The 15,664-nt window shown below is 33.9% G+C and overlaps 1 protein-coding gene across 3 annotated transcripts; it reads left to right on the forward strand.

Moving 5' to 3' along the window:
* Window positions 1-740: 740 nt before the first annotated feature.
* On the forward strand, window positions 741-11,891 carry LOC137825765 (uncharacterized). Of its 3 annotated transcripts, none has more exons than XM_090294422.1 (11): window positions 741-936; window positions 3,916-3,992; window positions 4,334-4,453; window positions 5,143-7,392; window positions 8,817-9,434; window positions 9,517-9,643; window positions 9,733-10,011; window positions 10,091-10,192; window positions 10,272-10,768; window positions 11,018-11,062; window positions 11,663-11,891. In XM_090294422.1, the coding sequence occupies exons 3-9, from the start codon at window positions 4,437-4,439 to the stop codon at window positions 10,461-10,463; spliced, it is 3,585 nt and encodes a 1,194-aa protein (XP_090150548.1). In that variant the 5' UTR covers window positions 741-936; window positions 3,916-3,992; window positions 4,334-4,436; the 3' UTR covers window positions 10,464-10,768; window positions 11,018-11,062; window positions 11,663-11,891. The 3 variants fall into 3 exon arrangements, with proteins under 3 accessions (XP_090150548.1, XP_090150549.1, XP_090150550.1); XM_090294423.1 differs by having other exon boundaries at window positions 10,276-10,768; window positions 11,488-11,891; XM_090294424.1 differs by lacking the exons at window positions 9,517-9,643; window positions 9,733-10,011; window positions 10,091-10,192; ... (1 more) ...; window positions 11,018-11,062; window positions 11,663-11,891 and having other exon boundaries at window positions 7,464-8,957.
* Window positions 11,892-15,664: the final 3,773 nt, after the last annotated feature.

Consider the following 15,664-nt stretch of genomic DNA (forward strand, 5'->3'; position numbering starts at 1 on the left):
TTTAATTATCGAGAAATCATAATTAATAATTTTTTATCAACTTAATCATAAAGGTAGATGAAAAAGATTAATATGAACATGAATTAAGGTAATACATTGAAAGTTGCATCCAATAAATTTTATCCTATTTAGTTTAATTATATTTTATCTACCTTAAAGTTGCATCCAAGAAATTTAATCCTATTTAGTTTAATTATATTTTATCTACCTTAATTTAACCATGTTTATAATGGCTTCTTCTTATTAACACAAAACTGAAATCCAATAGTGAATATTTTTTAATTGTACATATTTATCTTTGAATTTCAAATAGGTGTATAAGTATCATAATATCATGGTATCACAAAAGTCCATGTCACTACAAGAAATTGTTTATTTAGCTGCAAAAAAAAAGTGAAGGTCTTAGGTCGACACTAAATAGTGTCAAATAAGCCTTGGCTATTTACAAAATTCAAATAAAATGTGAGAAAGTGTGGGTTATACCCACGCAAACTTTTAAAAAAATATAAAAAAAAGTTGCGTGGGTGAAACAACCATTATTAAAAGTATACAAATAATAAAAATTTAAATGTTTGAAGGTTTAGCCCACGCTAAATATTTTAAATTAAATTTAAACAAAGAATTAAATTCTGAAGGTGTAGCCCACGCAAACAATTAATTTATATTTATTTGAAAATTTTTAATTATTAAGATTTTAAATATTTTGAAAAAAATTTAAACCCCTCTCAGAAAGTGTTGTTATTCATTGTTAAGCACGTGTAGCCTTCAGCTTCAGCAGGTTCATTCGGGAAGACAAAATAATTTTCGGAAGCAGCTTCAGCAGGTTCATTCAGCTTCAGCGTTCGTTTCGGAAGTTTTGGAAGCAGCTTCAGCAGGTTCAGCAGGTTCAGCAGGTTCATTCAGCTTCAGCGTTCGTTTCGAAAGTTTCGGAAGCAGGTTCATTGCAGCTTCAGTGTTATGTTTTTGCCCTAACATTGTGTTTTGATTTTCAGTGATTCTCTCAGTTTTGCCCTAACATTGTGTTTTGATTTTCAATGATTCTCTGTGATTTTGTATTTTGTATTCTCAATGATATTGGATTCACTAGTTTTTATTAATGTGTATTTTGTATTCTCAATGATACTGGACACTGGTTTTTAATTCATACAGATTCACTGGTTTTTATTAATGTGTATTTTGTATTCTCAATGATACTGGATTCACTGGTTTATGATTACTGCATTGTTCACCTGCCTTAGTAGTAAATTTTGAAAAATGTGGTATTCAGGGATAGAAACATTACCACATGTCTGAAAACCTGCCTTAGTTGGGAATAAGGATGATTTGCACGTGTCTTGACATAATAGTCTGTGATTTTATAGCCAAACCGTTTGTCAATCTTCTTCAAGATCTTTCTCAAACCAATAGCATTCATTTCCACAAAATTAAGAAGCCTTAAAAGATCTCGTCCCACATCTCTATATGCTTCTTGGAGTTTAGAGATGTTTGAACTATTTGACTGCTGTATAAGAGTATAGTGCTCTTTTCCAATATCTGACAGCCTGTGTGCAAGTACTCCTTGTTGTTCAAGAAGAAACAAAACAAATTTTCAATCTGAAATTCAAGATCAAGGAAAGATTATTTAGAATTTATCATACTCAGTTTGTTTTTTGAAAATTTTAAGTGACATTTTGATTTTATAACACAAAAGCTCTCTGGAACTTCTCTTTGCTTCTTGTAAAATGATTATTACCCTGAACTACAAGTTTTGTTCATAGGAAGTTAACAAAATGAAGGAATATCAGAAAGACTGTGTATGTATTCAAGTATTATACACAGTGAGGGTGTCAGTTTTGGTGTGGTTTTCTTCATGTAGTTGCTATCTGAACTTCATGGTTATTTCAATTAAAAAGGGACTATTTTAGAGTACGTACTAGTTAATTCCTATGATAAAATTTATAATCATGTCTCGTGTGCTTATCCTAATTAAAGCATCTTTTATAGCAAATGAGTTGGAATACGTTTGATAAATTCATAAAAGCAAAAAAAGATAAGATGAACTTTTTCACACAAAGTGGAATTTGTATTCAATGTTATATTTGCTAGTCATGTAAGTGACAACATTAAGTCACCTGATTGTCTAGCAGCATTGAGAAGTCTCTGAAAACATTATGGCGATTTTGAGCTCCAACCTCCAATTGTTCTACATATCTCTTGACTTTCTTCTTTATTAACTTATAGTTGATATAATATCTGAAAAAAGTTTAAACAGTTTTACCAGAATTTAAACAACCATTTCTCATTTTGGTTCAAGTATCATTACCACCATTAAAACAAAAGGGTTAAAAATATGATTACCAAATACAAAAGAAAGAATTCAACAATATCATAATTCATTAATCATGCCATAAACAAAAAAAATCAGAAAAATCTTATGAAATCATCTTTATTTATCATCATCATACTTGCTATTTAGAGTTGACTGGTGGGTCAGAGGAAGTGTATATAGATGCTTTTATAGCCTTTGTTCCTTAAAAAAAACTCTTCTATCAGAGGCTTCTTATTAACAATGATTCTGATGGCAATAGCTACCTCAGAATAACAATTTTTTCTCTTATCTTTGTATACATGTATGTAGTGCCAGTAATTGTGTAGATTAGTCAGTCCAAAATAAAGAAAAGAAAATAAAGTAATGTGATATCGATAGAACAAAGTCAAGGTGGAACAAAACATGGAAGGTGCTACACAGTATAATATAATAACATAAATATGATGTAAATGAATAAAATTCTTCAAAATTTTGATAGAACTGATCAAATGAACGTACCCTTTTCATTACCTTGGAATTCTTTAATCAAATTCCAGGGACTCCAACACACTGATTTCTTCCCTAACTGCATTACAATTCACAGAGCAGTTACTATAAATACTCACAGCAAGTACATGTAATTTATAAAATAAAAAAACTAGAGGCTTTGTACACTGATAAAAGTTGCATTTGTAAACATATACTAAAGTTAGCAAGTTTTCCCCTTCGTTGTTTGAAAGATGTCAGAATTTCATGCACTAACTCAGATTCTACATTTTCTAATGGTAATAATTACTATTTCTGTCATAATTTTTGCTGATAATCTGCACTGTTTTCATTGCTGCTGGTAGCTGCATCATGATATGTTGCTATTGTCATCTGTGTGTCGGCTTCATGCCTAGGAGAGTAATTACATGCAAGGGCCACAATGGCCAACTCATGTGTATTATAGGATATATGCTTTAGATTTTGCTTTATAACCTACTGCAAACAAAGAAATCTTTTAACGATGGCTCCACAGCTCTTGTTCTCACTATATAAGTTAAAGTTCTACTTGAGTTATGGGTACTGCTAACCATGTATGCTCAGACCAAACATTTTTTGAATTGGAGTATTATAATTTATAACATAATACAATATAATATATGATGGTACAAAAGAACATTTTAATGCAACTTTTTCACAAGATTCATAGTACCGTTTTTTTCCTAACTGATGCTTGTTTTTACGCCATGTTGCTTATTTGTTGAGCCACTCTCCAAAGGTACCTTATCTTGCAATGCATTTGCCATGTGTCTTCTGCAGCACAATTATTGTTTTTGCTGGTATCTTCATACAAAGCATGGAAAAGAACAATTGGTCATATGAGCTTTGTTAATCGTGTTATGTATCAGTCCTTGCTAATAAACCCTAAACCCTAAACCCTAAACCCTAAACTAATTGGACAGGGGTGGATAACTGCCAGTAATACGACGCATGGGCCAGTAAGCCTTTTCTAGGGGGTTGTAACACACTAATACTTGTCCAAAACCAACTAACATAAAGTCTCAATTATCAATTAATGTTGCTGATTATCACAATCTCTTCATGTGCTAGTGCTAATTCACCTCCTTTCTTTTTCTCTGTAGTTTTGGTTTGGCCGACAGAGAATGCTTCAGATTACTACCGACCTTTCACCTTCAGATTATTGTCTTTAAGCCACAAGGTAGGATGTCTACATTGCAAGGTAACAAAAGTAACTGTAGTTTGTGTGACGTTTTGAAATAGTTAATGGAAAGGAATGAAGCACAACATACTTCTGGTTTTTTAAGGCAGAAATTCCAAAGCTTCATAAAAAAATCTAGAATGAGTGTTATTTTATTAGAAACAATCTAGAATCAGGGTTGTAAAAGAGACATAATTAAGGTAAGTATTTGTAGCTAAAATGCATATTTTGCTCGTGCCTAGTTTGACTCGTGATGAGAAAGAAATTGGAACAATGAGATTTTCTTTTCTTTTTCTTCTTTTTGACTCGTGACCATAATGTTTGTTATTCTTGATTTGCAGGATATTGTAGTAGTGATCTACAAGCCTTGTGTGAAGAATCTGCAATGATGCCAATTAGAGAGTTGGGTGCAAGCCTTAGATGTGGATTGGAATAATCTGGTAAATGAGAACCTTTCTCGGGTATTCATCTCACAACACGTGATATAGTTTATTTTTCTTCTTTCTTCATTCTTCTCCTTTTTAATACATTATTCTTTCGCAAGAACTACTCCATAGATAATCCATATTTATTTCCTTAATGCTTGAAGTCTGTCTTTACTATGGTCTTTTCTAATTTGAGTTCTAAATTATGCTCATCACATGCCCTTGCTATTTTATTGCACCATGGAGAACCTGGTGTAGTCGTGGTTGCTATTCAACCTCTAATTAGAGGAAATTGGTTAATTCCTAATTCAGCCGTGGTCGTAGTTTATTGCTTTCTTAACTTCATTTTGTACCCTCTGCCTAGCATCATCCAGCATCACAATGTAATCTTTCAGCTCTTGAAGTTTCTCATTGTAACTAAAAAAGTAGCCCACATGTTGTTACAACTTTTTCCTGGATGTTACAAATGCAAAATTAAAAAAAAATGTGATTCTTAAAAGTGAAAGAATTCACGGTTTCTTTCATTTGTCTAGTGATCAATTCATTCTTGATCCAATATGTGTTTCATATTTTGGTAAAAATATCCTTAGTATCAAGTTCATTACAAACTGAATTGTGATATGGTATGATAGTTTTGTTTGATAATTCTTATATATCACTACTCATACAACGATGTTATATTGGCTAATAATTTATTTACTACTATATACATATATTATATGCAGAAAAATGGATCGAAGTTGGATGTATGAACGACTTGATCCTTCAAGGAGACTTAGCAAACAATTCATTACTGGAGTGAGTGAATTTGTTTCAAAGGCAATTGATCAAACTTTTTATACTTTAGAAGGAGGGATAAGGTGTCCTTGCATAAAGTGTGTCTGTGAGAAAATTCTTCCACCATCACATGTGAGGGCTCATTTGCTACGATATGGTTTTAAACCTAACTACACAGTTTGGGTTCAACATGGAGAAGAGATGTCAAGTGAGGACAATGTTGATTATGCATCCAGTAGCCATGGAAGAACAGAACTTGTTGATAACATTGGTTCAATGACCAATATGGTGTATGATGCATACATGCAAGAAGCAGACATAACAAGTCATTATGATCACATGGACACCGACGATGAATATGTAGAAGAGTCACCTAATGCAAAAGCCCAAAGGTTTTATGATATGTTAGAAGCTGCAAATGAACCCATTTATGATGGTGCCACCGAGTCAAAATTATCAGTAGCCATAAGACTACTAGCAGCTAGAACGAATTGGCATACACCTGAAAAATGTTTAGACCATTTCATAAAATTGTTAGTTGATGTAGCTCCCAAAGATAATTGCATACCAAAGAACTACTACGAAGCTAAAAAAATTGTGTCAAGTCTTGGATTGAAAGTCCAAAAAATTGATTGTTGTGAAGCTGGATGCATGTTATATTACAAGGATGATAACCATTTAACTGAATGCAAATTTTGTCATCTTCCTCGGTATTTTCCTCCTAAAGATGACAAGGGAAGATACAAACAAATTCCAAGGAAGAGAATTTTTTATTTGCCATCTGCTAAGCAAATGAGATGGCATTTTGAAAACAAAAGAGAAGATGGCATACTGCGACATCCATGTGATGGGGAAGCTTGGAAGCACTTTGATAAGATATATCCGAATTTTGCTATTGACCCACGGCATGTGAGACTTGGTTTATGTTCCGATGGGTTCACTCCTTATGTCCAAGCTTCAACATCCCCATATTCTTGTTGGCCTGTATTTCTTACTCCTTATAATTTGCCCCCTGAAATGTGTATGACCAAACCATACATGTTTCTTACTTGTCTCATACCTAGCCCAAGTAACCCAACTAAAAAAATAGATGTCTACTTGCAACCTCTTATTGATGATCTTAACCAATTGTGGAATGAAGGTGTAATGACATATGACATCTCTACAAGAGAAAACTTTGTCATGCGAGCTTGCTTGATGTGGACAATCAATGATTTTCCAACTTATGGCATGTTGTCAGGATGGGGGACTAAAGGGAAATTAGCATGTCCTCATTGTATGGAGGACACGAAAGATTTTACATTACCACATGGTGGTAAAAGTAGTTGGTTTGATTGTCATCGTCGATTCTTGCCTACTAATCACCCATTTAGGAGAAGCAAGAGGAGATTTACGAAAAACAGGATTGAGTTGGATGGGCCTCCTAATTTCCTAAACGGAGAGCAATTGTGGGAATTTATTCGAGACTTTCCAAAGGTGACTGATGGTCCATTTGATACTTTATTAGGGTATGGACAATGTCATAATTGGACAAAAAGATCAATCTTTTGGGATTTGCCATATTGGAAACACAATTTGCTAAGACACAATCTTGATGTCATGCACATCGAAAAAAACTTTTTTGATAATGTCTTCAATACTGTGATGGATGTCAAGGATAAAACAAAGGACAATCACAAGGCAAGAATGGATGTTGCTGAATTTTGTGCACATGGTGACTTGGAATTGGTTCAGTTACAAAATGGGAAGTTAGGAAAGCCAAAGGCAAACTACACTTTCACAAAAAAAGATGCAAAATCAATTTATAAATGGATTACAGAGTTAAAAATGCCTGATGGATATGCCTCTAACATTGCCAGGTGTGCAAACATTGATAAAGGGAGCCTGCATAATATGAAAAGTCATGATTGTCATGTCTTCATGGAGTGTTTACTACCAATTGCATTTCGTTCATTACCTGAATTTGTTTGGAATGCGATAGCTGAAATAAGTCGATTTTTCAGAGATTTATGTTGTAACTCTTTAAGGATGGATGATTTAATTCGAATGAAGGCCAATATATCTATCATTATATGTAAATTGGAAAGAATCTTCCCACCAGGTTTCTTTGATTCAATGGAACACTTGGTTATTCATCTTCCTACTGAGGCAATACTTGGTGGTCCTGTCCAATACAGATGGATGTATCCATTTGAAAGGTAATCACCCAATCCTCAGTTTTATTGTTCATAATTATTGTTCAATATTTAAAACTTGAAATGTGGTGTAGGTTGATGAGAGATGCAAAACGATTAGTGGCTAATTTAGCAAGGGTAGAAGGTTCAATATGTGCATTCTACTTACACCGTGAAATAACTTATTTTTGTTCTCATTATTTCCAACATGTAAGCTTGTTGTCAAATACAAGTTTGAGAAATGATCCTCGGACTAGTTCAAATGAGGGATTTGAATCAACATTGTTTGTTCTCAATAAATGTGGTCATCCTAGTGGATCACGTAAAGAATATTGGCTAAATGATGATGAATATCGTTCTGCCCATGTACATATCCTCATCAATTGCAATGAAGTTAAACCAATACTTGAGTAAGTTAAATATAACACAATTTGTATTGATTATGTTTAAATTGCAATGTATGACTAATTACTTATTTATTTCAAGATTGTTCTTACAAGTTAACAACAACAACAAAGAGGGTTCAGTGAATATACATAGACATTTTCCAGAATGGTTTAAAAACTACGTAAGTATTATTTAATTTAACAACTAAGTAAGTGTTACTTAATTTAACAATTATGTAACTAACTATTTCATAGGTTTATGATGAGAGGAATGTGGTGATTGACCCAAACATGAAAGCATTAGCTTGGGGACCTAATTCATCTACAACATCGTGGAACATGTACTTCGTTAATGGATACAAGTTCCATACAAAGTCATGGAGTGAAGGCAAGAAAACCACAAATTGTGGGGTGCATGTAAAAGGTGTAACAGAAGGAGGACAAGATGACTTCTTTGGCGTCATCAAACATATTTATGAATTAGAATATCTTGGTTTGAGTAAGAAGATTCCTCTTTTCTTTTGTGATTGGTTTGATCCAACCAAAAATAGAGGCACCAAAGTTCATTCAAAATATAACATTGTGGAAATCAAGATGGGTGGAAGATATATTCCATATGATCCCTTCATTCTTCCACAAAAAGTAAGACAAGTTTACTTTGTGCCTTATCCAAAGATATGTAGGAACTTGCGTGGTTGGAGCGTGGCAATCACAACAAATCCCCGAGGTCATGTTGAAGTTGATAACATACAAGATGATTTACCTTATCAGTTTGATGAAATGCCTAACGTGTTACCAATTACAATAATTGAGGAAGTAGAAGGCTTAGCTGACACATTAATTGTTGAACTCGTCAATGATGATGTTATTGAAACCGTATGTGATGATGATGATGAAGATGAGGTCAATGAATCAAGTCAAGATGATGAAGAACATGATGACAATGATATGGACAATTGGGACTTTGAAAACACTGATGACTAATGTATAATATTTTTTATTATTTGACAACTAATATGAAAATGTACCTAACTTAATTGATGATGTCATTTTTTTTTCAAGAGAAATGTCGAGGACCAGAGGAAGGGATGGTTCTGTTATCAGACATAACAATGCTAGGCGTGGAGTCCACACATCTATGCATGGTCGTCTTGCAATAGAACTAGGGTCCATCCCTTATTCTGGCCCATCAAACCAATCCCGTTTTCCTCAATCCTTCGCGCCTTCTTCCTCCACCCCTTCTTCTTCTTTGACCCCTTCTTCTTCTTCGACCCCTTCTTCCTCAACCCCGTCCTCATCCTTTCGTTCTGCAGTGCGGCAGGACAATGTTCCTCCTTCTACCTCCCGTATTATACCCGTCTTATCACCCGTGGCTCCAACAGTTCAATATTTGTCTACTCCGACACTCTTTCCCACTTGGGGTCCACCATTACAGTCCACACCTACTCCTTCATCAGTTCATTTCTCTAGTGCTCCATCCGTTCCTGTGACTCCTCAAATTCTAGTTCAGCCCACTTATACATCAGTTCAGCCCACTCATACATCAGTTCAGCCCACTCAGGCATCAGTGCAACCCTCATCTGATACGCCAGTACAACCCACGCCTACTACGCACCATGATATCCCTGATGAAGAACATGATGGTAGTGGGAGAGTCATCATTCGACCAGTGGGTAAAGGGTAAGTTTATGATCACATTGAACTTTATTATGAATTGTTTGCTATACTTCATGTTTAACATTTTGGTTTGCATGTTTTGTAGATGGGCACCTAATCATTGTGCTACTAAGGCAATTGGGCATGCAATTAGGTCACAATTTAGGGGTCCTTACTATCACTATGACGAAACACCAGAGGAAGTCCAACTTAAATGGTGGACTGAATTTAAGGTGATCATAACATAGCATTTTCAATCATTTCGATTTAAGTATTTATTATATTCATCAACTTCTATTTAAATTTGTTGTTCTTTTTATAGACTCGAGTGACTTGGGCCCCTCATGATGAATGGCAAATTAGAAAAGTGTATGAGTCAAAGGTGAGAAAGCGCCTTTCTGATATGCTTGCTAAAGCTAGGATGAAAGCGACTAGACCTAACTGGATTAGTGAACAAGCATGGATTGGTCTCTTGGACTATTGGGATTCAAAAAAGTTCAAAGAACAATCAATCCAAAATAAATTGAATAGGTCATCAACTCGAGGTGGGGCATTGCACTCTACTGGTCGTAAATCACACCTCGACATTGCATTGAGCCTAGTAAGTATCTATATTTCGTTGCATAAGCTTAAATTTAGTAGATAATATCTAATGTTGGTAACCTTTTCATTTATTTTAGGAACGAAAATTTGGTCGGCCGGTTGAACCTGATGAATTATTCATGGCCACACACACTAAGAAGGATGGACTTTGGGTAGATAGTCGTGCCAAACAGACTTACGTAAGTTATTGCTCTACTTTTCTATACATGATTTATATTCCTTAGGATTGCCCCACTAACAATTTTCACAATGAACTAGGAAGCCTACCATGAGCGATTGAAAGCCCTCCAATCAGACAACTTTGAAGGATCATCTTCCAACTGCCAACCGATCAATCCAACAACAAAACTTCAATGTTGGAAGGATGTTGCAGGAGGCAAGAGTAGAGGTCGATGTTATGGCACTGCAGAGACTTGGCTTCCAACATTTGCCATGGAGTGTCTTCCCTAACCCAACCTTCAATATTTGCTCCTTCTAGTGATTACTTTTCTCTTAATGAACAACTTCATCAACAAGTGATGCAAGCAAATGAAAGAGTCGATCAAGCAACTCAAAGAGCCGATCAAGCAACTCAAATAGCTGCTCAAGCAAATTAAAAGTGTGCAATGTTAGAGGATAAAATAAAGTTCATGGAGGAAAAATTAATCATGATGATGGAGCGGCAACAAGTTGACACCTCAACATGCACAAGTCAGGTTCACCCTCACTATGCTCGGAGCCTTGATGATCAACCCCTGCCTTGAGTTCATCATTTTGTAAGTTTTCTTAAAACATTTCTTAAGTTTGGTTTGTAGTTTCCTTGACAAGAATTTATGCAATGCAATAGAAAGACATGGAGAGGTTGAGTCATTTATGTATTACTCACATTGCATGCATGACTCTTTGCATGTTTTTATCTTCTTGGCAGTGTTGTGATGAACATGTTTTTATCTTCTTGGTAGTGTTATGATGTGCATGTTTTTATCTTCTTGGTAGTGTTGTGATGAGTGAGTGTGTTCATGCAGTAAAAGTTCGTGATATAAGCAAGGGAAAAATGATTGCAATTTTGGGTAAGTATCTTATTGGCAGTGTGTTCATGCAGTATCTCTCATTTTTCTGTTTTGGGAAAATATTGCAATTTTGTGAGGTACATAGATATATATGTTCTCTTCTCATCCTCTGTGAAGACAGACACACTAGGTTGTGACATCTATCTTTGCTTAAAACATTTGGCAAGTGTCATTGCCTTTCAATGTTCAATCACAAACTTCTTCATTTTGGTGTAATTAGATTCATTGTGGAAATCATCCAAAAATTAGAAATGGTATTGTTTTATATTTGGATTATGCATGGATCTGTTTTGTATCCTAAGCATGTTGTGTTGTGGTGTGTTATGATGAATGAATTTGAATTTGTTTGAGCATTATAGACCGAACATGTCCTGCCGCGTAGGACTGAGTGTTGTTTTTATCCCAAAATTTGAAACCCTACGCAGAATATAAGGTCATGGGATCTTCAATAGCTGATGAGCTAGTTTTCATTCAAAACAGCATAAAAGAGACGATGAATAGAAAACACCTTCTACTGGTTTATCAGCCAAGTTGCAGTCCAGCAACAAAAATGAACAACGAAGTATAGTTAAATCCTTTCTTTCTTTCAAAAATTCGCAGTACAGGTCTATCGAACACATGATTGATTGCAAGTACCGAAGCAAGGTTCCTCAGTTATTCTACCATATATCCATTTTGCATTCACACGATTCTTCGCAAGTATTTCTTATAGGGCACTACTCACATTGTACTCCTACAGGTATTGAATTCTTGTTTACTGGTATAGGAAGTGTATAAAGTCTTCAGTTTTCTTCATTGTGTTATTGGGACTGGGAGTTCTGATTCCAAATGTCTGGGTGTGGTGCATCTAGCTTGATATATGTCGAATCATAGGTGCCTTCATGGTAAATAGAGTGTGTAAAAATTAAATGAAAAATCCACATTCAAACAAAACAACTATTTATTTTCATACAATCTCATCATGTTATTCATATATATACTCATGCATGGATACTTATTAAATTCATCTATACTCAAAAATTATGTTTGGTTATGTGTATTTTTTTGAAAATGGTGCTTAAATTTATAAGATCTATAACATTTCTTTCTCTTGGTAATTTATGATATGAGTAAAAAAAGTTACAGCATCATTAAACTAATATTTTAGCAGAAGTTCAGTCATTTATGTAGATCTCCTAAATTTAAAGTTTATTCAATGAACCTATGTTGGTGATGAACCTAAATTAAATAAGTGAAAAATAAAATAAAGACAGTGTGATAATGATTGGGACAATATTGTAATGATGTTTATTAATGAATATTAGTTTGTACACAATTTTTTCCATCACTACCTACGTACTCTGATTATTCCATGTCTACGTACTCACATGGATATATCATTTTCTTTAGTTATTGAATGTCTTTTTTTTTATCAAGAATATGCATTCTCAAGATGAAATGAAGTGTCTTTTAATTTTAGTTATAAAACGTAATAAATTCTATTAAATTTTCTTATGTAATTAAGTGACCCTACCGTTTATTCTAGAGTTAATATTTAACTCAAATAAACATTTTTTACAAAAAATAATTTCAATACTATGATATCACTTTACCAAGGTGCAAAAAATTATGTGTCCACATATCTAAGGTTAAGCCCATTCTAATTTTATTGTCCCCTTATCTAAGGCTAAGCCCACGCTAATTTTATTGTCTCCCTAGCTAAGCCTAAGCCCTCACTTTCTATCCAAGGCTAAGCCCCCGCTAAAGTTAACATTTGTAATTTTTTGTGTTGGCAACTTGTAGGCAAAGCCCACGCAAGCCAACTTTTTGCGACGCCACACACCCGACAATTTTTTTGCGACAAGGATATTAGCTTCAAAGTTGTATGAAGGCAAAGCCCACGTTAATTGCATCTTTGCGTGGGCTTTTTGTGAGTAGTGTCTGCCTTTGGCCCTTGCTAATAATTTTTTTTTTTGTAGTGTGTGGATTTAACAATCCTATTTATCATTGTTTATTGCACATCTTCTTTAGAAGGCTATGTTTCAATCGTTCCACATATAACACATTCTTTATTATTATTGATCCTTTGGTTCCAACATTCATCTTCCAAGGATCCTTCCGCGGTTGTTGCCTCTGTAGGTTCCAACATTCCTCTTCCAACTTGACAACTTTTTAACATTGTTCTTTCTTCCTGAATTATATCCTATTCCATTTTTATTGAAGACAACATTTTGTGATCCTAAAAGTGTTTCAAGGTTTTCCCTACCTTTAGTGAAATTTGATAAAGTTTTGAAAAGGTATTCAACCTTCTTTTCTAAACCTTTACAATTTTCGCAGGTTTTAATAGATGCATGCAGACATTAATTCAAGGCTAACTAATTCTGTTTTGGCATCATTTAATTCATTTTCTAATGCTTTGACCTTTGGTTCAAGTCGATTATTTGTACTTCTTAGTTTATTGCATATAACAACCAACCTATTGACTTCATCATGTGTTTCTTTAAAAGCAATTAACAGGTGATCATAGCTTTCTGAATCATTTGAGTAATTACTAACCAAATCATAGCTTGATTCTCCATTGTTCACCATGAAGCACATATTTTCTTCTTCACTTTCTGTTGAAGAGTCACTTGATGAAGATACTTCATTATCTTCCCATAAAATATACGCCCCATTTCCTTTGCTTCTTTCAACCTTCTTGCTGACTTGTTTGTCTTTGCTTTGATTGTTTGGACAATCAATTTTTATATGATCTGGTTTTCCACAACCAAAGCAAGTGTGGTTAGAGGAATTAGATTCATTTGATTTATAGTACCTCCTTTTTGGTTGTGTTCTTTCCCGACTCTTCTTCTTTAGAAACCTGTTCAATCTTTTGGTGAGAAGATTTAAAGTTTCATTATTCCCTGAATTCTCTTCTTCTTCACTTAGTTCATTTTGCAAATTGTTCTTCAGAGCAATGCTTTTGGTATTCTTTTTCAATGATTCTTGCTCCTTCAATTTGTTGAGCTCTAACTCATGTTCTCTGAGTTTCCCGAACAATGCAGCAGTGGAGAGCTTTGATAAATCTCTGGACTCAAAGATTGCAGTCACCTTGGGCTGCCATCTTCTATTAAGACACTTTAGAACCTTGATATTTATCTCTTCTTTATCAAAAACTTTTTCAAGACCTATTAGATGATTTACAATATGTGTAAATCTCTTATGTACATCAGCAATGGTCTCTTATGGCTACATTCTAAATAGCTCATATTCTTGAAAGAGAGCATGCTTTCTTGTCCTCTTCACATCATTTATGCCTTCATGAGTTACTTATAATATCTCCCACATTTCTTTAGCAGAGTTGCACTGAGATACTCTGAAAAAATATCCATATTCAAGGCATAAGTGATAATATTTTTTGTTAGAGAATCATACTGTGCTTTTTTCTTTTCACTGTCACTTCATTCAGACCAAGCTTTTTTTACAGTTTCATCTTTAACAACATGCATAGGTACAAAATGTTCATTTACAACAACATCCCAAATTCCCATATCAATTGATTTCATAAAGATTTTCATTATTATTTTCCATAATGCATAATTAACACCATCAAACATAAGAGGTCTATTAATAGACACACCCTCAGCAAAATGCAACTTAAACTCAACCATATTGAAATAAATCTTGATTAAAATACAAGTCCTAACTCGGATACCAATTTTTGAGATTATGGAGTCTAAGTTCAAGAGAGAGTGAATTGTACTTAGGATAATTTTCGCAAATACACTTTTTAGGAAATCCTGACAGAAAAAGAACATATTGATTTAAAGAAAAATAGATTGATATTCTTGTTCTAGTAGCAATTTCAGAAGTACAACAGATTAGTTTTAGGATTAACAAATTTTTTTTCTGACTTAAGAATTCTATCTAATGAAGTTTATACAGAGGGAATATTAATGACAGTATCAAGGATAAAAGCTTTGAATACAACGAGTTATCAAAAATTCAATTTAGTTTTAAAATCAAGATCTTGAAAAAAAAAATCAAGTGAGATTAAAATCTTTATTTTAGAAAAAAAAACAAAAGTTTTGAAGCACACAATTCTAAAGATTTATTCAAACCATTTTCTTACAAAAGATTGTTCAAGAACAAGACAAATTTTAAACCAGTAACCACTTTCCTTTTAAAACCCGATTTCACGTGAAGAGTTCTATAATAGTTCTTAAACCAAGATTGTTTTTAGGTGACCAACTTTAAGAAAAAATCTGTCAAAGATTAAGGATTCCTTGAGTTTTAAGTTTGATTAAAGTCTTATTAAAATCTTGAAACACAGGATGTGATTCAAGCCAAAAGCAACAATAGAAAACAACTGATTCAATTATGAAACAACAAGTTTATTTCACCACAAATTTTCATATTTTATTTTTAAAGGCAATGATTAAGGAAGAAGAATGTCACACACAAATTTATACTGGTTCACTCAATAAGAGTTACATTCAGTCCCACCTTACACCAAGATGGATTCCATTAAAATAAAACAATCTTTACAAACAACTCAGTTCTTGAACCCTTCAAGAACCAAGGACACAGGCTGAAACACACTATTTTAGCAACAGACTTACTTCTAAAAACACTATCGTACAT

The sequence above is a fragment of the Phaseolus vulgaris genome, chromosome 8 (genome assembly GCF_051622355.1).
Source record: "Phaseolus vulgaris cultivar YP4 chromosome 8, ASM5162235v1, whole genome shotgun sequence".
Classification (NCBI taxonomy): domain Eukaryota; kingdom Viridiplantae; phylum Streptophyta; class Magnoliopsida; order Fabales; family Fabaceae; genus Phaseolus; species Phaseolus vulgaris.

Excerpts from the sequence above, each read along its gene's own strand:
- LOC137825765 (XM_090294422.1), top strand. Across the intron at positions 9,435-9,516 it reads ATTCGACCAGTGGGTAAAGG|ATGGGCACCTAATCATTGTG; the intron begins GTAAGTTTATGA and ends CATGTTTTGTAG. Across the intron at positions 10,012-10,090 it reads TCGACATTGCATTGAGCCTA|GAACGAAAATTTGGTCGGCC; the intron begins GTAAGTATCTAT and ends CATTTATTTTAG.